The sequence below is a fragment of the Siniperca chuatsi genome, linkage group LG6 (assembly GCF_020085105.1).
Source record: "Siniperca chuatsi isolate FFG_IHB_CAS linkage group LG6, ASM2008510v1, whole genome shotgun sequence".
Taxonomy (NCBI): domain Eukaryota; kingdom Metazoa; phylum Chordata; class Actinopteri; order Centrarchiformes; family Sinipercidae; genus Siniperca; species Siniperca chuatsi.
The window spans coordinates 15,360,731-15,387,323 of record NC_058047.1 but is presented as its reverse complement, the minus strand read 5'-3'; the positions used below and the strand labels follow the sequence as shown (position 1 = coordinate 15,387,323).

General features: G+C 38.1%; 2 protein-coding genes across 3 annotated transcripts; both read left to right on the top strand.

Moving 5' to 3' along the window:
- The first annotated feature begins 235 nt into the window (after positions 1-235).
- lpar3 (lysophosphatidic acid receptor 3) lies at positions 236-8,005 on the top strand. Of its 2 annotated transcripts, none has more exons than XM_044200054.1 (3): positions 236-701; positions 2,052-2,806; positions 6,188-8,005. In XM_044200054.1, the coding sequence occupies exons 2-3, from the start codon at positions 2,065-2,067 to the stop codon at positions 6,514-6,516; spliced, it is 1,071 nt and encodes a 356-aa protein (XP_044055989.1). In that variant the 5' UTR covers positions 236-701; positions 2,052-2,064; the 3' UTR covers positions 6,517-8,005. The 2 variants fall into 2 exon arrangements, with proteins under 2 accessions (XP_044055989.1, XP_044055990.1); XM_044200055.1 differs by having other exon boundaries at positions 244-671.
- A 3,626-nt stretch (positions 8,006-11,631) lies between these two features.
- Positions 11,632-26,530, top strand: LOC122877875 (atrial natriuretic peptide receptor 2-like). The gene is made up of 23 exons (XM_044200040.1): positions 11,632-12,090; positions 12,737-12,827; positions 13,133-13,265; positions 13,902-14,025; positions 15,107-15,211; positions 16,032-16,134; positions 17,209-17,354; positions 17,495-17,567; positions 17,969-18,113; positions 19,038-19,124; positions 19,246-19,389; positions 19,863-19,984; positions 20,263-20,407; positions 20,560-20,608; positions 20,693-20,800; positions 21,012-21,131; positions 21,369-21,462; positions 21,942-22,029; positions 22,286-22,425; positions 22,728-22,880; positions 23,284-23,382; positions 24,141-24,232; positions 25,304-26,530. The coding sequence occupies exons 1-23, from the start codon at positions 12,046-12,048 to the stop codon at positions 25,412-25,414; spliced, it is 2,517 nt and encodes an 838-aa protein (XP_044055975.1). The 5' UTR covers positions 11,632-12,045; the 3' UTR covers positions 25,415-26,530.
- Positions 26,531-26,593: the final 63 nt, after the last annotated feature.

The following is a 26,593-nucleotide window of genomic DNA, read 5'->3' as shown; positions in this document are numbered from 1 at the left end:
ATTCTTCTACACAAATGATTATTTGGGGATTTTCTCTAATCTTTTTGGTAAATATTGTAAAAAAATTACCTCTTTGTTCCTCAAACAGTTGTTGAAATGAAACCAGGTGGGAAGTTAAGAGAGGAAATGTCTCTTTTTCATGGAAATCCTAACAAGTCATTGACATCCGGCTCCAACCAGTCAAAGTAAAGTAACCTGCAGCTTTCAAGTAAATGCAGGGGAGTAAAAAGTACAATTTCCCTCTGATGTAAGTATAAAGTAGCATAATGGTGAACTACATAGTTTGGAGTTATACAAATGGAAAATAAATCAAATGTCAGTAGAATTATCTATCAAATTTGAGAAAAAAATAATCCAGTACTTTTTGATTTCGTGTTTAGACGACATTAAAATGTGTGTTAACGCGACTCTACATGCTATATTTCAACCCGAGGAATTCACGTGTGAGCCTGGGTGGCCCACGCCCTCTACGTCACCAAGCTGCAGCCTCCAAGTGAAGAAGCTCAACCTTTCTGCCTTCACTTCGTCCTGGAGCTCGCTGCTGTCACCTCCCTCTGTCCACTGCTGCGGAGGCGAGATGCTGGAGGGCAAACATGATCATTAACTCGGCACGGAACGTTTCGCAACTTGCAGTCTACTGACGCACCGGGTCGGACAGCGCTTCACCACAGGTAAACTTACCTGGCTGATTGTTGTTCCAGGTAACTATTTGTTCTTGTTTGCTTTATATTTTGTTTTCTGCAAGATCTTCTTTCTCTCTGTCAGTACCTGTGTGGGAGTTTCTCATCCCTTCCTCGCTGTTGTTGCTAAGCCAAATAAGTCGGACAGGTAGTTGAAAAGTGAATTGCATGATAAAGGAGGGCTTCTCAAGTAATGACGAAACCTGTCTTTTAATCTGTATAACGTGGAAATCTCGTTTTGCAGTATATCTGCAGTGTTTGCCCAAAGGAACGTTTGTACTGAGCGTGTTGTTTTGGCTCCCATTTTAATGTTACTATTGTCACTATCATGTTCGACTTTGGTAATGGAGCTAACTGTGATTTTCAGTCTTACTCGAATCAGCTTCAGGGTTTTGGCACATTGCTACTGCTTGAGATAAATTATTTGACATCTTAAGTTACTATTAACTAAGTAAGTAAGTTTTTGCAAACAAAACACAGGAAGAGCTTATAGAATATGATGTTTTGTTTAACTTAATTAAACTACTCAACAGTTTATACAAGTACAGCTGAAACGATTAGTTGATTAATGATTATCAAAATAGTTTTTTTTTTTATTGATTAGTCATTTTTCATACAAAAACATTTTATGGTTCCAGCTTTACAAATGTGAAGATTTGCTGCTTTTCCCTTTTAAATTATTTTTAATAATTTTGAGGTTTGTATTATTGGTTGGACAAAACAAGCATTGTGAAAGTGTCACTTAGGGCTCTGGGTAATTATGATGGCATTTCACACTATTTTCAGATTTTTTGGGGGGGAACAATCAATCGATTAAAAAAAAAAAAGATTAAAGAAGTTTAATCCATAATGAAAATAGTTCAGTCCCATATAAAGTAGTTAAAAATTAGCTCCACCTCAAATAACTACAACAGTAAAATTCTGCTTTTACATGAATGCATGTAATAATAATATAATGATGTGATATATAATGGTATATCAGTCACAGGGGACATTTTACTTTTACTTAAGTAAAGGATCTGAATACTTCCTCCACCACTTCAAGTCACTAAATCTCTCCTGGCCTTGGAAAAATTGGCAATATGCAGTGATCTGGCACAGTAAAGTATTTCAGTTAAAGCAAGGTGAACAACAAGCAAAAGATATTCTGTTTACTTTCACATAAGACAAAGAAAAGCAGCAAATCCTCATTTGTGAAGGAGAAAATGGGGAATGTTCCGCATATTTGATAAATATTGATTAAAGTTTGATTTAAAGTTTTCTGTCGATTGACGAACCAATTAACCACCTAACCGTTTCAGCTCTTCTTCAGTTGATAAATGTTTGATAAAATGGTTCAACTTCTTGTGTTTTCTCATTCTCATTTCACAGACTCCGCTCTAAAATGGCCCAACAGAACCACAGTTGTCATTATGATGAGTCCATGGTCTTCTTCTACAACAACAGCGGCGCTGACGATAAATGGGACACCACCCAGCTCATCCTGGTGCAGGTGGTGGGCTCTCTCTTCTGCTGTTTTATCCTGGTCTCTAACGCCATGGTCATAGCTGCCGTCATCACCAATAAGAGGTTTCACTACCCTTTCTACTATCTTCTTGCCAACCTCGCCGCCTCTGACTTCCTGGCAGGCATAGCGTACGTGTACCTCATGTTTAACACAGGTGAGGTGTCACGGACACTCACCGTCAAAGCATACTTCTTCCGTCAAGGTCTTCTGGACATCAGTCTCTCAGCCTCGCTGTCTAACCTGCTGGTAATAGCTCTGGAGCGCTACATCTCCGTCATGAACTGGAAAGTCCACAGCAACCTGACGAAGAGGAGGGTGACCCTGCTGATTGTGCTGGTGTGGGCCATCTCCATCTTCATGGGGGCTGTGCCGAGCCTGGGCTGGAACTGCATCTGCAACCTGAGCGACTGCTCCCAGCTCGCTCCCCTGTTCAGTCGGAGCTACCTGATCTTCTGGTCTGCGTCTAACCTGGTTGTGTTCCTGGTGATGGTGTCCATCTACATGAGGATCTACGCCTACGTCAAGAAGAAGACATCTATCCTCACGCCACACACCAGCGGCTCCATCAACCGCAAGAGGACACCCATCAAGCTCATCAAGACGGTCATGGTTGTGCTTGGTAGGTGCTAATCATAAAAACGTCTGTGCAGCATCATTGATGATACAGCAGTAAGTCAGAGCATTTCTCACATTAATCAGGTGTAAGTAGTTGTGGTGTACAGCTGTGTGTCATTCGCCAGGGCTTAAAGAGGTCACAAAGTCCAGGCAATTAGCTGAGTCACTGTCGAACAGTCTGGATTGTAATCTATGTGTTATTATGCTCAAGGTTTGCTCTCATATCAGGAAAACAAACACTTTCAGTAAACTTGTCGAGTGCTTGTCAGTGATTTTGAGGGAGCCATGAATGAGAGCAAAAGAGGAGTCAGCAAAATGTTTCTTTATTTCTCGTGTTATTTGTAACTTTACAGTCTGATTATTCTGAGTTTGTTTTCTGCCCAGTGGCTTACACACTCATTTACCTAGTATCACCTGTTCTGTCATTTTAATTATTTGCTTGACAGATCAAGCCTTCAGTCTATAAAATGTGAAACTATATTAGAAGATTCAGTTTACAGGATGTAAAACAGGGAAAAGAAGCAAATTCTCACTTTTGAGAAGCTGGAAACAGAATGTTTGACATTTTTGTGCTATAAATTCCTTAAACAGTTAATTGATTATGAAGTTGTAAGCAATTACATTTCTGTTCATCAGCTAATCAATTTATCGACTACTCTGTTCTTTTCCCAGAGTAAGAAAGCACAAAAACACTGACATTTCCTTCTCTTCTCATGCATTTTCATCATAGATGTGTCACATATCCCGGTCTGACTCTCTTTGTTTAGGTGATGCAACAGGATACTTTGCAATAGAGATGCAGTACTCAAATTGTTCTCCTGGCAGCGCTTTCCTTTTAAGAACGGAACAATAGGACTGCACCAGAATAAGGTGTTAAATGTATATTCTCATCCAAGCATAACACACAATGTGCATAGTAAGTTCCCATACCATCAAATTCTGAGACTGATGCATTCCAGATAGCACTGCAGATCAGATGAATTCATCTCAGTGTTGAATGTGCTCAGATTTTGTTTTCATACACTCTTCATACAGTCATTCAGATAAAAACATGCATGAGATAGTTGCTGCGAATTTGCTCTGTCAGATAATGGTCTGTCATTGTTCTTTGTCTCTTTGAGCACTTGGCTTGCCCGGCCAGATGACTTGATACAGTATGTAGCTGTCTGCCACTTTATTCCAGACTGCTGTGTAATTATCTCTCCCTGCAAGGACACTGCTCCTCAGCCTGCTCCCACACTGGCCTTCAATGAACGTCTCCTCCTCCCCACCCAAAAAAAAAAAAAAAAAAAGGAAGAGGAAGAAGAACCTATACTTTAGGACTGTCAATTGCTTTCACATGCTATGCAGAGTTCTTGAGCTTGTAGGAGGTTTAGTACACAAGTGGCATTGTTAAATTTCCTGTTGAGATTGCTGTGACTTCGGGGTAAAATGTAAATGTAGATAGTAATAGGTGGTGCAAAGAACATGAGGAAGGAAATCTTCATGGTCCAGGACCATGGGATATATAAGGTAGGAAAAATACTCTTCACTCTTGTTCCAGGTGAAACACCATCTGCTCAGGCGGAAATCTCAACTGGACAAACCAGTTCGGAGACGCATAACCCACACATGCTTTGTTATAACCAGAGTGAATTGAATGAGTGCATAAGCGTTGGATAGGGATACAGTTGGACATTGTCACTGTTGGTTGCCTGTGCTGGCAAACACAAACCTAAGAAATAAAGAACAAATTCATACATGTGTAATGTGTGTAAATTTGCACTTTAATCAATTATTTAGCCACTTTATTGTCAAACAAATAAGTGTAAGGAATGACGTCTCTTGTGTGCTCTTGGGCACTGGTTTGGTAAAATATCATTCTTGTAGTTTCTTTAAGTGCACCCAACATCATCAGATGAATACCAACTGAGAAAAGGAACATATGCTTTAAATGTGTGTCATCTTGTTTTTTTTTCTTTGTCAGAGATTAAAGGGGAAGAAAGTCCACTTTTAAACTCCAATACATAAAAGAACTGCCAATGGAAGACCATTAAACGGGGTCTCACTCAATTTCAGTTCAGCTCACTTTATTTTGAACATATGGGCCATCAAAGACAAAGAAAAAGACAAGAGGAAGAAGAATGAGTATTAAAAATAGAAATCCACTGTAAAAATGTGACAAACCTTTTGACTTTCTGGCCCAAGAGCAGTGAAAAACATAAAAACTGAGAGAACACGAACGAACAGTACTTGTTTTTGTTCTGCAGATGTATTGAGGCTGTAGAGATGCTGGTAGTGTCAACATCACTGTCGGTTGACAAGTTGCTGCATGTGGCCTCCTTTCAGTTCCAGAAATGTCTTAGTAGCTCTGCTTTGTGCCCAAACATGTTTGAAATAGATGGCTAATTGGCTGGTTCAGTAGCCCTGTGACCTCCCATATCATTTACCAAACACGCAGCATTAAGTATTTAACACAATAATGCTGTTGTATTCCCAGTGTCTGCTTGTTGTATATTGGAATGGTATCACTCAGCTAAAATGTTCTCATACTTTCTGTGTTTTAGCTTCATTAATGGAAGTACAAGAAACCACAAAATACATTCTGATTTAGGTTTGATTAGTTCATATATTTGCTTTTGTAATACCCACGTGAACAGTCAGGAGCCTGTAGGAAACAGGAGTAAATCTGTTGGCCAGCTCAGAAAATTGTGAACATCATGTAGTCACTGTATTAAAGCTAATGCTGATGCAATTAATCGATTAGTAAATTGACAGAAATGTATTCAGCAACTATTTTGATAGTCGGTTAATCATTTTTTGAAAAATTCTTAGGTTCCAGGTTTTCAATTTTGATGATTTTCTGCATGTAAATTTGGATTTTGGACTGTTGCTCAGACAAAACAAGACATCACTCTGGGAAATTCTGATTGGCTATTTTCTGACATTTTATACACTAAATGATTAATCCTTTAAACAAAACAAAAAATCTACAGATTAATAGATAATGAAAATGGTCATTAGTGGCAGCCCTAATTAAAACTTGCCCTTACGTAAGGCATATTATCTCCACCACCACAGCACTTAAGCTAAACGGCTCACTGTAGATAACTGTTTTTAGACTGTGTTTCTACCTGGCAGTTACATTTTCACTACCAATATAAGAGCGCAGTGTGCAAGAGTTAATCAAAATTTGGAACCACATAAGGATTTCTTGTAAAGGGATTTTAAGTTGTTACTCAGGATTATTAATGATTAATAAAGTACTTCAATGCTTTACAGATCAGAAATAATTGGGTACATTGCATGAATGCATAAAAAAATTGGGCTGTGTAATTTTTTTCACACTGACACCTGCACAAAAAGGATACACGTGTGAAATGATTTGCTCTATGTTTTCCTCTAGGTGCCTTTGTGATCTGCTGGACTCCTGGCCTGGTGGTTCTGCTGCTGGACGGCCTCAACTGTACGAGTTGTAAGGTCATGAAATTAAAACGCTGGCTATTGCTCCTGGCTGTGCTTAACTCCGTCATGAACCCCTGCATCTACTCCTACAAGGACGAGGAAATGTGGACAACCTTCAAGAACCTCCTGCGCTGCATCGGCAACGGCACGCGGCGGCAGCGGTCGACAAAGGCCAACGCCAGGCCGCTCAGCTCTGCTCAGGACACGGGCAACAGTCAGCCCCCCTCAGAGGAGACAAAAAATGACGATCAGGGCATACTCAAGACCTGAAAATGGAACTTGTTAAGAAGAACCAGAACTTCTGTCCAGCTCTGACTGGCTGTACCTTACGAAGATACAGATTGGATTTGACTTGAAAGAGAAACTGCACCAGCATCTCCAGTTGGTCTCAGGGGGTCGTCGTTGTACTCAGATTAAAAGTACTTTCTTGAAGAGACACTGCAGGCCGGCTGCTCCAGTGTAGGATTTGTGGTGAGATTGAGATAAGAAGAGACCTTGATGCACTTCTAATTCCTCAAATGGATGCAAATATGTGCTTTTTCAGTTTTTTCAGGATTTTACAGTTTTTGGACACATAACTCCTATTTGTGTGTAATGCCACATTCATGTTGCTGTTTTCAGCTCTTTTTGTCTTCCTCATCACATCTCTGTAGGTTATTTAAACTTGGCTAACACTGCGCTTTAATGGTTGAAGACAGAATCTAGTATGAAGTACACAGCGGTACAGTTCTACTATTACCTTCAAAAGGTAAAAAATCATGCAAAGGGTGACTTTACCTTGTCCTAATGTAAATTTGTGTACATCTGATTGACCTATCCTGTGGGTTTACTACCTGTGTAGCTTGTGAGGAAGCAATACTGTAATGGATGATCTAGTTAAGAAATGTAACTTGTTTAGAGTCAGGTACTATAAAACTGTAGTTTTGCTTGGGTAGGTCACCGTTTTAAAGATTATTTTTTGTTTTTAAACACACCCAGCGAAAAATACTGTAAACTGCTGTACTATATATATCTATTTGTACATCCTGTAAGATGTTTTCAAGAAGAGGTGAAGTAATTTCAACTGTATGACAGCTAGCATGCTCAGTGTGGCCTGATTATTTTGGCCATTATTTGCAATTTTAAGTTAGTTCACACCCCGCTTTCTTTTGTGGGGAACAGATAACAGAGTCGCTCCTTTCTTGTCCCATCTGTCATCTTTTATCAGTTCTCCTAAACAAACAGAATCTCCCAGCTGCAGCACCTCCATGGAGGAAAACTTGTTCTCCCGGTAGCATTTTAACACAACCACTTCAACTCACTGAATGGTTGCTGTTGCTCTGACGAAACAGCTGCTCACCTGAGAGTGCAGGGGTTGTAAAATGATGTTGCGACACACTGGATTCCTGCTGGAAGTTCAGCACACACTGAGTACCTGCAGGAACCGAAGAGGATATGACTGAATAGACTTTAACTACCCACACGGACAAGCGTGCACACACAATTCTAATGCTAAATCATTGACAGGGTTCAAATTACTCTTCAACTTGCTGTCCAGTATTTATGCCACTCTTGCTGTAAAGGACATGACATCACTAAAGCTATTTTGTTTTAATCTTGGGAGTGCCACATATGAAAGTGGTGAGTAGAAAGGTTTACAGCTCCAGTGGTGGTGTTTCTTTACTGAACTGAGATTATTCATGGTCATTCCTGTGTAGTGTGACATTTAAACTGTTGGACTTTGAAAATCATAAACATTAACTCACTTTTTTAAGTAACAGCTTTTGGAGTTTCATGTTGTTTTTTTTTAACATGTACAATATGTGTGTTTTTCCTGATGAAATTACATGATATGAAACAAACAGCTAGCAGTAGAGGTTAATTTCACAAATGGGCTTGCAGCCATATTACAGTAATGGAGGAGTATGATTTTCACTATGTAGGAACCTCTAATATGAACTTCAGGTTGAATATGAAGTACCAAAAATGGGTCAAATTATATTTTTCTAAAAAAATAATCTAGAATAATATACAGAATGTGACTTAATCTTACAATTTTATGAATGTGTGGTTTTGAGTAAGATATGTCTCGACAACTATTGGATGGATCACCGTAAAATTTGGGTACAGGCATTCATGTCCCCCTCTTTTTGGTGATCCCCTCATTTTTTCTTCCAGCGCCAGGTAAAAAAAAAATTTATTTGTCCAATACTTGGTTTATGAACAAATACCTGCAACACTAATGAAATTTCCATCAGCCTCAGCTGCACTTTGTGTGCAGTGCTAATTAGCAAATCTTAGCATGCTAACATGCTAAACTAAGATGGTGAACATGGTAAACATTATACCTGCTAATCAGCCTGTTAGCTTTCTCATTGTGAGCATGTTAGCATACTACTTAGCATTTAGTACGCCCTCACAACAGTAGAGTGGCTGTAGCCTTTTTTAAATTTTGCACACACCACCCACTTGGCACCTACGTTAACCAAACCACAGATTTCTTGTAAATCCTGTTTGACTGAGTCAGACTGTCTCCTGATTTTAAATGAAAACAACTGTCACTAACTGATAGTAGGCCTAACTGCTTGTAATGGTAAGTCTAAAAATCTTTGATGACACTGCAGTGCAGATGTTGGCTACCTAACAAAAAAAAACACTGAAAGGATTATCTGACACTCTGATTACATGACTTGTACTGCAGTCAATAGTTGATGAAGTACCATTGCTTGAGATTTCTGCTGCTCAAGAGCTGCCACTTCAGGGTGATTTCCTCTGTTCAGGTCAATTTGTGGGCGACCATTAGTTTCCATTCAGTCGGTTACATTATTGGCTAAAGAGCTGGAGAAAAACACAACTGGTTCTTAAACTGGAGAAACAAGATCCTCCTCTGAATTAGACTGCAAAGCACTTGCATCAGTAAAAATAACAGTATTTTAGTTCGAGTTTAGTAGAGCTTTCTGTGATTAACAGTATCCTGAAAATATTTGAATTGTCCTGTAAATGTAACCTATCTGAAATTTTTCATCAACATCTGGAAAGTGGTGAAATGTTGTAGGTTAGAGTTAAGCGTGAAGTAGAGTTAAACATTAGAACTTGGTATGTTATGAAGAGTGGTGGATCCTTCAATAATTAAGTAATAAAAAAAGTACTAATGAAAAATACTACTGAAAATACTCCACTACAAGTAAAAATCCTGCGTTCAAAACCTTACTTAAAAAGTAAAAGTATGTAAGTATTGTCAGCAACATGTACTATCAAAAGTAAAAGTCCTCACTGTGCAGTAAAATGTTCCCTGTCAGTGTTTTGCTATTATAGGTGATGTTTCTGGATTAATATTACTGCTGCATTAATGTGTATGTTGCATTTTACTGCTGTAGTTCATGGTTAAGTTAATTTGAACTACTTTATATACTGTTGGGTAGTTTAATCTACAGCAAAGCATCATATTCTACAAGATTATCATATGTGTGTAGCGTCGCTGTCCTGTGAGAACCACGTATCTCTAAAAAGTCAACTTTTCATGAGCTCAGAAAAACAGTCCTGTTTTCAGCTTTGTGACGATGCATCCAAGGTTAGTTTATTTATCTTAAGAAGTAGGATAATTTTATCAACCCATAAAGGAACACTTCATCCTTCAGTTTATAAAAAAAAATCAAATTTAAAATCACCAAATTTGGAGATACATGGTTTTCACAGAACAGGAAGGGTGTGAAAAATTGTAATCTTAAAAGTAACTAGTAACTAAAGCTGTCAGACAAATGTAGCAATGTAGTAAAAAGTACAATATTTGCCTCTGACATGTAGTGGAGTAGAAGTATAAAGGTGCATAAAATGGAAATAAAGTACATACAAGTACCTTAAATTTGTATATAAGTACAGTACTTGAGTAAATGTACTTAGTTACATTCCACCACTGGTTATAAACTGCATATTGTGTGCATCTAGTAATTTCTTCTTCAAGTGTGCTGTTTAATACTACATACTGTATACGTAGTTCCTCTGTTCTGAATCCTGTTAAAATTTCAAATCTCCCCTCTAATTTACTCAACTCGACATGCTTGAAATGCAAGCCTTTCACAGCTGTTTTTATTTTCCCCTCAAACTCTAGGTAACCTGCTTTTACAACATTCCTGATATTTCTTTTATAGTAAGTCAGTAAAATCCCACTCAGGATTTAATCCCCTAAACACAATCAGCCTCCTTAGACAGCAGAAGAAAAGGTTCAACACTGTACATTTTGCTCATAGAAAACTACTCAGGGTGTAAATGACATTCAGTTTATGTTTCAGGTTGAGGTTTGACTTGATTAAAGTCATGTGGTCTCCATTAAGAACATGTTGTATTGTAGTGAGTGCCGTGTGTCCTCAGTAGAGCCCTCTGCAGACCTGTCGTGACTGCTGCCTGCCACTCTGGTTTTGCATTCCCAAAAACATGAACTGTAAACTGTTTGGTGTGGCAGGCCTTTTTCTACAGCTGTGCTGTAATTATGCATTCTTGAAAAACCAATTAAATTTCACAGATGTTCAGAAATGCTGTCTTTTGGTTTGGGCTTAATCTCAGGGCAAACAGATGTATGGTAGGGTATGATGGTATATAAATATCCCTTGTGCCTTAAAAGCGAGGACTCATATGGAGGCAAAGTTCAAAGTTAAATCATGCATAATTTACAGAATTGACTGGTTTCTCCTACACAGTTCCAGGATACATGATTATCCAATTTATAGGATTTCAACTGAACACAATGATAGACACAAAAACATACCTGATAAATGGGGGCAAAGGAGTTTAACTGCACATGCTGACACACATTGTCAAAATGAAAGGACAGCATGTGGTAAAGGTGACAGTCTAAGGTCATGATTGACAGTGTACCATCACAAATCACAAATCACATATACATATTACAATTTATTACATATGTAAATTGGAAATGGACTACATTTATGTAACGCTTTTTTCCAAAGCGTTTACAATTTGCCTCTCATTCACCCACTTACACACATTCATATAATAATGGCAGTGAGCTGTCACGCAAGGTGCTGGCCATATTATTTACAATACAGGCTATTTGATGGTTGCAACTTAATCAGTGCATAAGATTTTATATGTGTCCTCAGTGGAAATTACCACCATCGTTAAACAGAATCTGGTGGTGACACAATTGATCAGAGTGTCCTATAATTACTGCTCCTTATCATACCTCAATACTTACTTGGTACGACCAAAATGTGTTAGTTTCAAAAACTATAGAGTATTGAAAGCTGACATTAATTGCCTGATCAGATTTGTTGTCTTGTTCTGGACTTATTCTTTGATCAGACATTAAAATCAAATTAACATCAAATTAAATTTGAAGTTGATAGACTTTCCCCTGGTAAATACCACTAATTTCAATTGTAAATGGTAAATGGAGTGCATTTATATAGCGCTTTTCTACCTTGACAGACAAATCGCTTTACAACCTCCGACCCTGGGATTAATGGACGACCCGCTATACCTCCTGAGCTACAGCCGCCTCATGTCAGTTTAGGTGCAGCAGAGACCTCTGGGTGAATCTGACCTGTAGGGCAGTGAAGGTGAGCTGAAGCACCTCGTGAACAAGTACATGATCAAACTGTGATTGGAGTGCCTCTTCTGTTGACTGGACAATTAGGGACAAGGGAGAGGGTGGGCCTCAGGAAAAAAGAAAAAAAAAATTGGGGAAGGGTACTTCAGCTGTATTGAGGTGACTGCGCACACACACACGCACACACATAGATTTGGTCATTCACTCAGTCAGACAGTTTCGGAGCGGGTCCAGCCACAGCAGCAAACCTCCTCATGGCTCTACGGACAGTGGCATCCCTTTACCTGTGTTTCCTGCTGGTAAGTTCTCACATTGTAAAGGATGTACAAATATAACACTACAACAGGTTGGAAATGTGGACTAATAGCCATAGATGTTTAAGGTTAACCTGTTAATGAACTGCACAATGATGTGAAATGAGGGCAGGGTTGATGCATTTTCTTGTGACTGTATTACACAGAGGAAGGAATATGAACTACTGTGTAAACTGAGTGCATCATTTTAACTTTTTCATTTATTGCTGAGGAACCCCCCTTGCTTTTGTTGTCTTGTCAGAAACACTTGTTGCTGCGGGCATGTGGTCACGGGCTTGTGGTGTTTCTGTGGGTTTCTTGCCAGCTTCTTGTGGGGCTGATTTCCTCGATTATAAAGAACTCTGTTATCAAGCGTGACTAAAAGATAATATAGTGATTCTTACTTATGTTTATTCACCACAGTGCTTTTGCTAGTGATGTTGATGTCGCCTGCTGTTTGATTTGAATCTTTATCGTTTTGGCTGAAATCCTACAAGGCTTTACAGAGCTGAATTGTGTATTTAATTCGTTAACATAGTCACATGACCAGCCGTGACTCACAGATAAAACTGTACATTAGGCTTTTTCAAATTAGTTTACACACCCCATAAAAATGCCTTTACATAAAAAAAGCTTCCCATCTTGCCTGCAGGGAGTAAATTGCTGGCATGATCTGGACAACACAGAGTACGACTGTTGGCCGATCAACAGTCCAAATGATTTCAACATGATTAGCTGTGGTGGTGAGTTTTTATACATTTATTTGTCTGTCTGGGGCTCTATTTGCTTAAGTGTTTCATTGCAGTTGAAACAGCCAATCTTGGGTTGTTTTGAGTGATTTATGTGATTATTTACTGTAAAATCAGATGGCTTTCCTCTTGTGGTTAAAAAGGAATGAGCCAACGTTTACAGCATTTCTCCAGAATTAATTACAGTGACTTAGTAGGTGAGGCAGAATTATGTGCAAACAGCACACAGTATACCTTACATGCACATGTGCACTGTTTGAATGTGTATGTTCAGGTGACGTGCACATGTGTTGTCACAGGTCTGGAAATGGCCTGGGTGCAGCGTCCTCCAGAGAAAGTAACCGGTGGGGAAGAGTTCAATGTCTCGTACACGGTGACGGCCTCAGATTCTTTCTACGAGTACACAGTCAGGAACAAGATTTTCCAGTTCAGGTGTGTTACATAAACACCTGGAATCCTAAATGTCTGCCATGCCTAGGATGCACACACACACACACACACACACACACACACACACACACACACACACACACACACACACACACACACACACACACACACACACACACATATATGCAGCCACATATTTGAGATGAGGTTCCTGGGAAAAGTAAAACAAAAACACTTACCCCACTATACAATTGCTATAATACAATACATATCTAGTAACACACACATACACACATACATATACAAGTGTACTGGCACACTGCTTCACCACTACAACATTAGGAATAGCGTGTGCATGTGTGTGTGTGTCTTGGAAATTTATAAGAAAGTAAGTGAATTAAAATCACATCACACAGCGTCTCAACACTCTTTACAAAAAAGAAAGAGGACAGTTACAATTAATCAGATAATATAGATAATCAATGACCTATTCCTGACTGATGCATCTGAATATGTCTTTTAGCTTAATTTAGGCTAAAACCTGTTTTCATGTTCAAGTTTAAGCTCTAAGAAAGGAGAGCTGATTCACAGGTTTTTGTTTGAGCTTCCTTTGTAAATAAGGCCATGGGGTGTTGAGTTAATTAATTTATTTGTCTACCCACCCTTGTTCCCTTCTAGTAATGCGTCAGAGGCAAAGAGGTTCTGTCATGAACACGAGTGCCCGGCAAACTGGAACAACGCCAATGAAATGAACTGCTGCGTGTATCATGCCAACATCCACTCCTGTCCTCTTGGTCTCATGGTGGGTACGACGTGAGTCGTACAACACTGGTTTCAAACACAGTCCACATTGTCATCATCTTCTCCTATCTTTAATGTTAATTGGACATGTATTTCTTAGTAGTGCATCATATTGCATGTTATATTGATATCTATCATTTAGGATAATCTGAATGTTTTGTATGCATTTCATTTAAGCAGTTCACATTCTGTTGTATACTCTGTATCCACTTATTATGTCTCTTCATTGTACCTGCTGTGTGCAATTCTTACATTGGGGGAAATGCTAAAGAACAAGACACCATGTTTTGTATGGCTGCACTATTATGCCAAAGGGAATCATTATAGAGGTTTTGTGCTTTTTTTTTTTTTCACTGCCTTGCCCAAAACTTAGCTTAAGATTTTGTATGTTTGGAAACTTTGGAGTCTTGAAATATCTGTGGTTTTAATAGCTGCTTGTCTACTCGTTTCTAATAATTGATTTATTGTGAATTATGAAAGAGGTTAACATTCTACAGTGTTTGTAAAAGCTTAATGGCTTTAAGAGTTATAGAGCTAAATTAAACATTTCGTTGTGTATCTGTTATCACAGCCAGTCGACTTTGTGTAAAATCAGACCCAGAGGGTTAGTTTTCTTCTCTGTTTTTGCCTTTCAACACAAATGCAGATGTCATGTCACGTTTGATGCTTCTTCTAGATTTGCTCTCAAGGCCCCAAGACTCAAATCAATAAATGGTGAAGCTGCAACTTTTGTGAGGAAATGAAAATGAATGTATTTTTCTTCGTGAAGTTGTTGAATAAATTGAGATGTTTGAACACCATCCACCTTGAGGAAAAAACCTGGCCCGAAAGACATGGAATTATAGTTAGAATTATAGTTATAAAAACTACATAACGGTCAATTTTAGCATCTTTTTTAAATTGAGTGAGATTAAAAGTTTCCAGAGCAGCAGAGATACGTCAACTCTGTGAGTGAGCACAGAACTTGATGAACCCTATTAACAGTTATTCAAATATCAGCACTTGCTACCACATGCATGAACTGTCTAAAGGGCACATTTTGGAATAAAACCTCTCCAAACTGTTGTGTTGTCTCTTCACAGAAACAAGGTGGAATCTGTGGCCCGTGGATTCCTGACGATGGTAAAATAGTGACTCACACTGTGTCCAAAGCAGGCAAGATGACCCAGAAATACTGGACTTCAAAGGTGAGCCAACCCAAACAAAACTCTTCAAAAGAGCTTGTAAATTTTAAATATGTGTTGCGGTTTGGAGAATATTTGTAGTATTTCTTACAGTCCCATATCATGTTAATACCTGCAAATATTGCAGGTATAAAATATAATGCAATTTACAGACAACACTTTCCTGCACCTTTTTTGTCAAATGGCAGATGTTCAACTTTAACTTTGTTGTCTGTAGGAAATTTATCTTGCACCCAGGCAAAACATAAAAGTCATGTGTTTGATCAAAGTGACACATCCTTTGTGAAGCCTGTAGTCTGTTATGCTGGTATGTAATGAAACAACATGGCAGCAGGTTGTAATTACTTGTCTGCTAGAAGAAAATTACAAGAGTATAGAAAGCCATACTTTGGGTTGGGGCTTATCAAATGACTGTTAATTTAAGTACAGACAACTGAGTAAAAAACAAAAATGAATTCATGTATAATACAGTGTTATTGTTGTGGTTAAAAGCTGATTCCTTATACAACTGACACATACATCTACTCTAGCTCTGGTTGTTTTCTGATTGTTTGGATTCACTTTTAAATCATAGTATAGTGAAGTAAAGTATGACAGTTATCTGAGGGATTGTTTTCTATGTATTTTGTTTTCAACTACAATAACAGTGAATAGTCTGAATAATTTGCAGAACTGTTTTTCATGCATGCATTTTATCTTGTGAGGGATGGTCAACCATCATTTTATTGTTTATGTTCCTAATAAACCAAATACTTGCTGGCTGACACTTATGAATATAAAACCTCTTACACAGTACAAGTGCATTTTAACTTTTATCATACAGGTTGTGCTGATTCATGTGGGAGTCACCTCAGTTATTGCTCATATCAAAGTAGGACAGATGCACGCAGCGCTGGAGTCCAAAGTGCTTGTTGTCAGTGCTCAAGGTCAGTCTGCTAACACTTATGAAGTTTCCATTTGCTGATGTGCTGAATCCTACAGTAAGTGCTGAGTACTACCTCTGCTGCTCAGCCATGAAAATTATAAACATAAACATATATTTTTTTTTTTACAAAACTACCATCTTTGAGGTGTTGAGCAATACAGCATTATATAAATAAATTGTTATATTAACCAGACAAAGAGATTAAGAGCACATGCTTGTTTACATCCTGAACCTGTACAGAAACACTAGGGAAAAGGTCAAGTTGTGTGTGACCTCGCAGTAGAATAGCCGTCATTTCAAAACAAGTGTTACACTATCAGCTGAGTTACAATAATAAGGGTAATTTTGTACTTGCTGGTAGAAACCTAGATAGCCAATACAATCTTCTGCCTACAGTATTGAAACTTTTATACAACTATTTAGTTGTTAGTGTATCTTTAATTGTCCTTGAAACATCATGAGCCTCAGTGATTTTTGCCATCTGTGTGAATTTAGGTCAGTGGTGGAAAGTAACTACGTACATTTATTTAAGTACTGTATTTAAGTACACATTTGAAGTACTTGTACTTTACTTGTTTCCATTTTCTGCTACTTTATACTTCTAATCCACTAAATTTATTTGATAACTTTTGGTACTAGTTACTTTGCAGATTCAGATTAATACAAAATGTAATCAACAAATAAATTATGTATTAGTATAAGTAAAGATGAGATAAAATATGACTTTATTGATCCCCAGGGGAAAAATCACAAGATACCCTGCAGTATGTATACTAGTTAAAATCATCCCCACCTTTACCAGCTGCAACATTAATGCATCTATAATTATAATAAAGTAATGTGATATACATTTTTCTGAAATGAACCATTCTGCATTCTGAGTACTTTTACAGTTGGTACTTGAAGTACATTTTGATGCTAATACTTTTGTACTTGCGCAAGTTGAATTTTCACTGCAAGACTTTTACTTACAGCGTGGTACTTCTACTGAAGTAAATAAGAGTAGTTTTTCCTTTTCGCCCACTGAATTCAGTGGATAGAAACCTAAAATGTAAAATGTGTGACTGTGTTTCAGTGTGTGGGGATGACGTCTGCGAGCTGGAGGAGAACTGTCTCAACTGTCCTGCAGACTGTGGCATCTGCCCGATGTCCATTACTATCAAGCTGGCCATTGGGCTTCCAGTCGCTCTCTTCAGCAGCGGCTTCATCTTAACCATGGTGGTGGGTCTGTACAACACACACACACACACACACACACACACACACACACACACACACACACACACACACACATGCACACATGCACACACACACACACATGTTTTCATGTGCTGATGTTTATCTTAATTTCCTGCCTGCAGTGGCTGCAGTACCAGAAACAGAGGATGTTTTGGGATGAAAGCTGGATCATCAACTACAAGAGCATAATATTTGGTAAAATGTCTGACGCTGAAGTTGTTAAGATACTGTTTACAGATATATTTCCACAGAAAGCTTTACTTACATTAAAGCTCCAGACTTTCTTTGAAGACTTCAGTGTGATTCAGGAATGGATCACTTTCATTTTACTTTAAAACAACAAGGATATGACTGTTGTGCCAGATCTATCTTTTTTATGTAATCATTTTTATGTAACTAAACGTGGGTCGGGCCTGAAGGTTATTTCACCCTCCACACACCCTTCAATAAATACATTTTCATTCCTGTATATAACACAGTCATGCATGGACCTGAATTTTACTATTTTTTTTATATCTAAGCAGTATAATTCCTCTAAACTATTCTTGACTTGACAATCTGTCTGACATGAGTACCTAACTGTCTGGTGTCTGCAGGTAGAGTGTGCCGCATGGGCCTCGGCAGCACCACCAGCCTGCAGTGCGTCAAGAGTAACTCCAGCATCAGTCGAACTACTGATGTGACTGTGTGTACTGGAGTCAACACCTCCTTCAAACAAGGCTTCATCCAGCCAGGCATTTAGTGAGAAACGTCATTTTCATGAATCATAACTTTTGACTGTTTCATTTAGACGCACTACCTTACTCTTTTACTCGTTTGCTGTATGGATCAGTAAAATATGGACAATACTATATGGATCAGCACTGTACAGTTAGTAGCAGTGTAACATTTGAGATAAGATAAGACTTAAATGATCCCTGAGGGGAAATTCACATGTTATAGCAGCACAGAGACTGAGGCTTACAGGAAGTAAAACAGATAAAGAACTCTTTGAATGAAGTAAATTCAAAATAAAATAAGAGATTAAAGAAATTAGAGAGGTGACATTAAAAAAGCTTTATACAATAAGTACAATGCAATACAATACCTTAGACAAGACAAGGGAAGAAGTAGTGCATCTCCGGCAGCCATGATGTATGAACTATATAGTATCAGTTAGTATAGCGCTATAGCAATGAAGTACGATATACATAATAATAATATAATAAGTATAATGTTTTATATATATGTGCAGTAATAGAATACTGTTAAGTATATATGACAAAAATAAAAGAGAATACTATGATATAGCATATAATACAATAATGTAAAAGCACAATATAGCAGTAATATAGTATTGCTATATAGTGATATAAGTAATATAATGCAATGTAAAGTTAAATAGTAGTATAGATATTGTACTACTTTCTTCATTTCATTCATTGTTTACCTGCCTTGATCGTCAGTTCACTTTCATGAATTGATTGAAAGAAATAAAATGAAAATAAAAATGATTTTTCTTTAAAGGTCAGTAGATCATTTTAATCTGTTCTTGACAAAATGCAAATTTTTATGACTGGTTCCTTTGCATTTCACAAATATATGATGATGAATTTTGCTAAGAATTACTTCCATATTCTGCATTTAGGTAGTTAAGTTTACTTGATGATGTTAACTATCTTGCAGTGATGGGAGGACGGTGGCAGTAAAACACATCCAGAATAAACATTTCACCCTCTCTAAAACCATCAGGAGGGAGGTGAAAGAGGTTAGGTGAGGACAATCCTGCAGAAGAAGGGGAAAAAAATGTATTTTACTGACATAATAAAGTCTTATCTCCCAAATGAAAGAACAACTCCTGCAGCTTATTTTAGTCATTTTTCATAATGGTTAGGCAACTGGACCACCCCAATCTATGCAAGTTCATTGGTGGTTCCATCGAGGTCCCCTACGTCAGCATTATCACAGAGCACTGCCCCAAAGGAAGCCTGTCTGATGTCCTGCTGAATGATGACATCCCCATCAACTGGGGCTTCAGGTGAGAAAAATTATGTAGCTTCATTTTCTACACCATGACTATTTAGGTGATATTCTGATCTTTTTGTTGTTTTCCTTTTTTCTTGATCTTAGTAGCAATAATCACACCAATAGATCTGTTGTTCAACATGATGTGATGAAATGCAAAATGTATTTTGCTAAGGAAATGTCAGCAGGAAATGTTAGATTTTGGTGTCAGTCCCTCAGATGAGCAATGAGGAAGAGCTCCTTTCCAGACTCAATATTTTACAACACAATTCAACAATCACACAAAGGAAAAATCGGTCATAGAAAAGACTTAAATGCAAATTTTCTCAATAGACCATAATGCAGTGCAAGCTGTAAGACATACAGTATTGTATTTTTGTGTTGTGGGTGTGGCATGGCCCAGTGTAATTTATTATATGCCCTGACTTTTACCTTGAATTGAAAACAACAACAGTAACATCTAAGAGTGTTTCTTCCCCCATGCAGACTGTCCTTTGCCACTGACATCGCCCGTGGGATGTCGTATCTCCACCAGCATAAGATGTTTCATGGGAGACTTCACTCCAGAAACTGTGTTATTGATGACCGCTGGGTGTGCAAAATCTCAGGTGACACAATATCGCCCTCAGACATAACTTGAGTCTGCGGCCTGCCAAGTCAAGTCAAAGCGTTTTTGTCATTGTTATATTTTGTTTTCAGCAATTACAGATGTGTGATAACTCACTCATACACAGTTTAAATAGCACTAAGAAAAAAAACATCTCTTTATAGTGATCATTGCTCTACTCAGCCACGTCCTACACCATCAGCAACGTTATTGTCGAGGCAAAGTGAAAAACAACATCCTGCCTCACTGTACTCTATATTTTTCTGTGTTTGGCTTCAGATTATGGGCTCACAGCCTACAGGAAGGAGGACTTTGAGGCCATCAGTAGTTGCTTCAATTGTGTAGATGTAAATCGTTTATACTGTGCCCCAGAGGTCCTGCTGGGAAGCATCTCCAATATGACACCAGCAGCAGATGTCTACAGGTGTGTTTGAGTGACACAGTATAAGCAGTTAGTATTGGATTGCAATATGTGGACCACAGGAAAATGTGATACAGTTTAAAGATATTGAAATTGACTGGACAGGCGAGCTTCTTTATAATATAATATCCTTTCTGTACTTTCCCTCTCCTCAGCTACTCCATGATTCTGCTTGAGATTGCAACTCGCTCTGACCTAATTTCAGTGAGTATGACAGCCTTCTCTGTAGATTACAACCTTCGGCTTCCTTTTGATCTTTGCTTTGTAACCAGCAGTCCTCTCTAACAGGGCCAAGCTGAGGGAGTGAGGATGGATCTCATGTGGCGCCCCCCACTGCCTGAACTCAAAGCAGGGAAGGCAGATACTGACTGTCCCAGTCAAGGAGACTACTGTGAGGTCTGTCACATGTGCAAATGTTGGAAATATTGCTACAGTGTAGTACTGTATAGGGAGAAATGTAATATTGCGTACTAACTACGCTCTTGTTGAATTGCCCTTTGAATAAATACAAAAACTTGTTAGATTAGTATCATATGTCATAGGCATATTACTGTATTAACATATAAGACAATGAGGTGTCGCTCTCTTTTCTGGAACACTTGAGCAGCTTATTAAGAAGTGCTGGTCTCATAACGCCACCATGAGGCCCACGTTTGAGCAGGTGAAGAAGATGCTCGACAAAATGAACCCACACAAAGTCAGCCCTGTGGACATGATGATGAACCTGGTAATAACCCACTGAAATATGGTAAAATAACATATTGGAATAGCATTGGTGTAAAGATATAGTATGCATTAAATCTACCATGAATAATACAAGAAATATATCAAATATAATGTGGCGTTATTTGAATCAAAACCTACATTTCCCACATGGTAGTGTTTCAAAGACAAATTTAAATGCCATTTGTACCATCTGGACTGTTGTGAGTTTCAGACACAAACGGGGTTTATTTAACTGCAGATGGAGAAGTACAGCAAACATCTGGAGGCCATAGTTGCTGAGAGAACACAGGACCTTCTTCAAGAGAAACAGAGGACGGATCGGCTGTTATACAGTAAGTCAGGGTAACAGTGTGGCGTGAAAGGTTTGCATGGCTCTAATTTCTGATCCCAAGCAGAATCATACTATCGGGTACTAAGTGCAGCTTTCAGGAATATGTCTTGATGGTGTTGCAGAGATAACACTGATATATCTAGTACAAGCAGGACTGGATTTGCAGCTCATTATGAAAGGGATGATGAAAAGTAAACAATAAAATGGGCACAAATCCATTAATTATCTACAGTATGTGCATGCCATTGTGCAGCACATGGAAAGTTGCACAAGGCAGAGTTGTTACTGTTTAGTTAATGTCAGTTAGTCGTTCACATGAATTACTTATACCTGAAGTGTAAATCTTCAAGTATTAAAGAACACAATCAAATGTGCTCACTGCCATCTAGTGGTACAGAAGTAGCACCATCATCATTTCCATGCCCCAAGGACAGAACATTTTTCAGCAGACTTATTTCAAGTCATGAAATTCCTGTGCAGGTATGTTACCAAAACCGGTGGCTGATGACCTTCGTCAAGGTCGAACAGCGGAGGCTCAGAGCTTCTCCAACGCCACTGTCTACTTCAGGTTTGTGTTGTGTAAAGCATGCTCATTTAATAGAGTTTTATTTTTTAATGGACATTTGCTCAGTTTTAGATTCTCTAGAGTAAAACATATATACATTTCAATGTATTTCACTTTCAACAGGGATATATTTTAGATTGAATTTTTATTATTTTTTTCCCTCTGTACATTATTATGTTACATGTAATTTGCTTCTTTAAAAAAAAAGATTGTTTGTAGAACTACGGATAACTAAAACTGTATTATTCCCCTGTAACAGTGATATTGTCGGCTTTACTCAGCTGTCTGGTGCCAGCACTCCACACCAGGTCGTGAACTTCCTCAACCAGCTCTACACCACTTTTGATGACATTATTGACAATTATGACGTCTACAAAGTGGAGACAATAGGCGATGCTTGTAAGTAAGGATGATAAACTGATTTTGAACTACCAACACAAAGTTATACATCATTTTGATAAAGCAATATTAAAACAAAATTTCAAATAAAATTTATCTCAGGTTGAAAATAAGGACAAAAAATGAGAAGACAGGCACATACGCAACTGAAATTGATAATACAAAAGGCCAAAAACAATAACTGATCTGATTTACTGTCTGAAGAGTATCTGAATTTGTTCTGACATTTTATTATCTGTTCATCTCGCTCTCTCCCTCTTCCTGTTTTGTCTCTTTTCATGGAATAATGGCTAACCATCCAGACATGGTGGTCTCTGGGGTCCCTCAAGAAAATGGCATCAATCATGCTGGAGAGATAGCAAGCATGGCTCTTGATCTGGTCAGTGTCTGCCACACTTTCAAGATCCCTCACAAGCCCAACACACAGCTGAAGATACGCGCCGGCATCCACTCAGGTGCTGTGGACATCTCATCTGTATCCAGCATCAGTTTATCAGTTTACCACATATTGTATACTATGTCTCAATCGAACTGTGCTTCAGTTAAAAAAACCCACTTATAATCTGAAGGTTGAGGGTGGTCCAATCACTGAACACCTCCTTATAGCCTCATAGAAACTTTAGTTACAAAACCCCTTGAGGCAAATTTGTGAGTTGTAATATTGAAAACTGACTTGACTTGACTAGTTTGTGGCTGCTTCATATACACAATACATATGTGTAGGTAAAAGTAACTCTAAAATTTAGGGTATGCCCCCTTTAAATAACCGCACATACATCATCATGATTATGCAATGTCATATATACAATATTATCCACCAAAACTGTTGCTCACAATCTCTGCTGTTTATTCTGCCAGGTCCTGTTGTGGCTGGTGTGGTTGGCACCAAAATGCCTCGCTACTGCCTATTTGGGGACACTGTCAACACAGCATCACGCATGGAATCAACAAGTGAAGGTAATGAAGGATTAGACACACTGCCTTTTATCCAATCAATGTCTCAAAGTGGAACAGTTGGTCTCAGAAAATACCAGGTTAATTTTTACTGTATGAGCTTGAGTTTGTCTGCAGTGTTGTTGTAACTGACTTCAATGGCAGTTCAGAATTAGCCTTTGGCCTGTGCTGTCGCTGCTGCTATTGTGCCAAACAGGATTGTCTTTATGTTTGCTCACCAGCACAACACAGTGGAGTTACAACATGGAGGATGGACAACGTGCTCACCAAGCACCTAATCCTCTGCATTAAGCTTGTGGGATAATGGAAAAGCAAAAGTACTGAGTGACTGTAGGCTGAGATTGTAGGCTCACAAGTAAAAAACAAAAAGTTTAAACTTTAACGATAAATATAATCTTGAAAAGGAGATCAAACTTGACCTGAAGAGCTTTGTAAGGAAAATCTAAGAAATGCTAATTTTAGAGTGAGGTTTGTGCACACAGTATAGTACTTTATCTTGCTCATTTTGCAAACATGCTTTTAAGTTACCATTTAAAAAAATTATAATATGTTATAAAATGTGTGAAATACATACTTGGTCAGCCCATTGTGTCATACAAATAATGTTGATTTGAGGAATAAAAATCAAAAACATGCACTACATTTTGTACATAAAGATGCACCAAGATAATACAAAAAGCCAAAACTTCTACATGGTACGCGTTGTTCATATTATTATGTAATGTCACATGCTGTGTGTTTCTTTATGATTATGTCCATAGCTCTGAAGATCCAGGTGAGTGGTGCCACAGCTGACCTGCTTCACACACTCAGAGGTTACGTTCTGACATGCAGAGGAACACTTTCTGTGAAGGTAACATTATATTCATATATTATATGGTATATATAACCAAACCCAGAACCATCCGTACAACACATGTATATTGAGCTTCCTGTAGCTGTTCTGTAGCTGTAATTTGTACTTGGAAAACATACTTCTCAACACAAAACACTGAAGAGAGGGTTGTGTTCAGCACATTCCTGGTCATGGTCATGATGGTTGCTGTGGTGATTGGACCTTTTATTGTTTTGGAAAGCACATCTCACTAGGCAGAGCTGATATACACTCAGTTGTCAGTTTATTAGGTACACTTAGCTAAAACTAATGCAGTTAGCTAGTCTAATACAACAGTCCTGCAATAAATCCTGCCTTCATGAAGGTTATAATGTTCAGTTTTTGTTGAAACTGTTTTAGGGAACTGTTTTTGGAGGCTGCTGTTTGTGGTGCTGTTGAACTGTATTGTTTTATACTGACTGGTGTTTCTATTATTTTCTGCACCCCATTTATATCAATAAGGGTAGGCTAAATAATAGAAACATGAAATATGTCTACTTAACGCAATAAAAATAAAAATAATAAATGGGCAATTGAGCGTACATCCACAGCATCTTTTGAATTAAACCTATTTCTACCTTCTTTGATATATGCTGTTGTGAAGGTAGCTGTTTAAAAAAGAAAAAGAAAGCCAAAACGATAATCACATCCAAACTAGTGTACCACCATTGAAACTGACTGAAAGAGACAAGGGCTTTATGAGGCTGAGATTTTAAAAGATCACAGGAAATTCAAAACTTCCCTCCAAGGGAAAAGAGACTGGGTGTGTCTGGTATTTGCTCTCTTTTTCAGGGAAGTATTGTATTATCCAGTTCTGCTGGCTTCTATTTGCATTGTAACCTAAGACCTCTTTTTGGGTGGTGCCAGTGTGATTATGGGGGAGGGGGTTGACTCTTGTGATGTATAGCTAAGAGGTGGCCTCAGCTGCTGCTCTCTGCCCCCCATCAAACCCTAATGGCTTTATTTAAAATTCAAAGGGACACATGCTTTGCAATTTGACTCTCTTCTGTCTCTCATGCACCCTGACTCTCATTTTTCTTGACCCAACAGGGAAAAGGGGAGATGACAACATGGTGGCTTGAAGCAAAGAGAGACGATCACACAGATCCACTGCTCAGACCACCTGAAACCAGAGGACTCCCAGTGCCAGTTAGTGACTAGATCTGGGTTTATAGAGACTTATAAAATAACTGTATGAAAACTGGTCAGTCTTTGTTTTGAATTGAAAACAACTGAATTGTTTTCCAGTGAGCTATGTTGGGGTTAAATGTGCAGATACAATTATAGGATGAACAAATAGTTGATCATGAATTTAAATGTCATACTGAACTGTAAATCCAATAGATGTTACCAGTTAAGTGTTGAAAAGTGTTTGTCATTATAATGGTTCCATTGTTGTGACCAGAGGTGATGATGACAAGCAAACCCCTCTGATTATAATTTGTAGAAATAACCAGAAATGCACAATATTTACAAAAAAGTCAGTTTTATTTTGTAATACGATTGCGTAGGACATGGCCTGTATTATTTGTTTTTTGCACTTGTTGGGAAGTATGTAAACAAATATGCAGAGAAACATGCCAGAGTTGAGGAAATGCTGTTTTAATCATACATTATTCTTTTTCTCTCATATATAGCTTTAATTGTATTTTTGCAATGTGAGGCACTTTAGTTTTTTTCTGATAAGTTTAAAGTAAAGGATATATTTACTGCCTGAAAATTAAGAGAACCCTCTCTTAAGATAAGAAAATCAAACTTTTCAAAGATCTTAGATAAACTGCATCTGATTCCTTACATTTCAAACATTTTGACTAAGAACTGGCATCTGAACGAGTAAAGGCCTTTTACGCGGCAGACGATATATGTCAAAGCAGGAACAGCACAGGTCTAATTAATAAACTTGATATTGGCTTTTTTCCATTTATTTTTGACAATTAGGGCCCCAGTATTGCACATGATTGCTCACGGGTGTTGCTTTTTTGGAAATAAAAAAACTGAGCCATTGTTAATGCTATTAGTTTAGTAAGTCATAATCTCTGTTGCAAAAAAGGCAAATTTTCCTCAAACTGGGTGTACAAGTACTTTGGAACCTAACTCTTCCATTAAAGCTACTTGTGATTTCCAAATGATGTAGTTTCCCTTGATTTGTCAAAATGTTGCATGCCTTGTTGATGCAGAATAGATTTGCTACACACAAAGTTAGCCAAATGAACTCATTACTTTTGTAAAATAAGAATGTACAGTTGTCTGTAGTAGTTTTTGTAAGGTATTGCTTACCGTTCAGTGCAAAGAGCTATTTTATTTTATTGTAGCCTATTGTTCTTATATTCAGTGATTGTA

What these genes read in the sequence shown, in the direction of transcription:
- LOC122877875 (XM_044200040.1), top strand. Translation starts at nt 12,046, where the DNA reads ATGGCTCTACGGACAGTGGCATCCCTTTACCTGTGTTTCCTGCTG. An exon ending in AACAAGATTTTCCAGTTCAG is followed by an intron (nt 13,266 to 13,901) that starts GTGTGTTACATA and finishes GTTCCCTTCTAG; the next exon opens with TAATGCGTCAGAGGCAAAGA. An exon ending in GCTTGTTGTCAGTGCTCAAG is followed by an intron (nt 16,135 to 17,208) that starts GTCAGTCTGCTA and finishes ACTGTGTTTCAG; the next exon opens with TGTGTGGGGATGACGTCTGC.
- lpar3 (XM_044200054.1), top strand. Translation starts at nt 2,065, where the DNA reads ATGGCCCAACAGAACCACAGTTGTCATTATGATGAGTCCATGGTCTTC. An exon ending in GACGGTCATGGTTGTGCTTG is followed by an intron (nt 2,807 to 6,187) that starts GTAGGTGCTAAT and finishes GTTTTCCTCTAG; the next exon opens with GTGCCTTTGTGATCTGCTGG.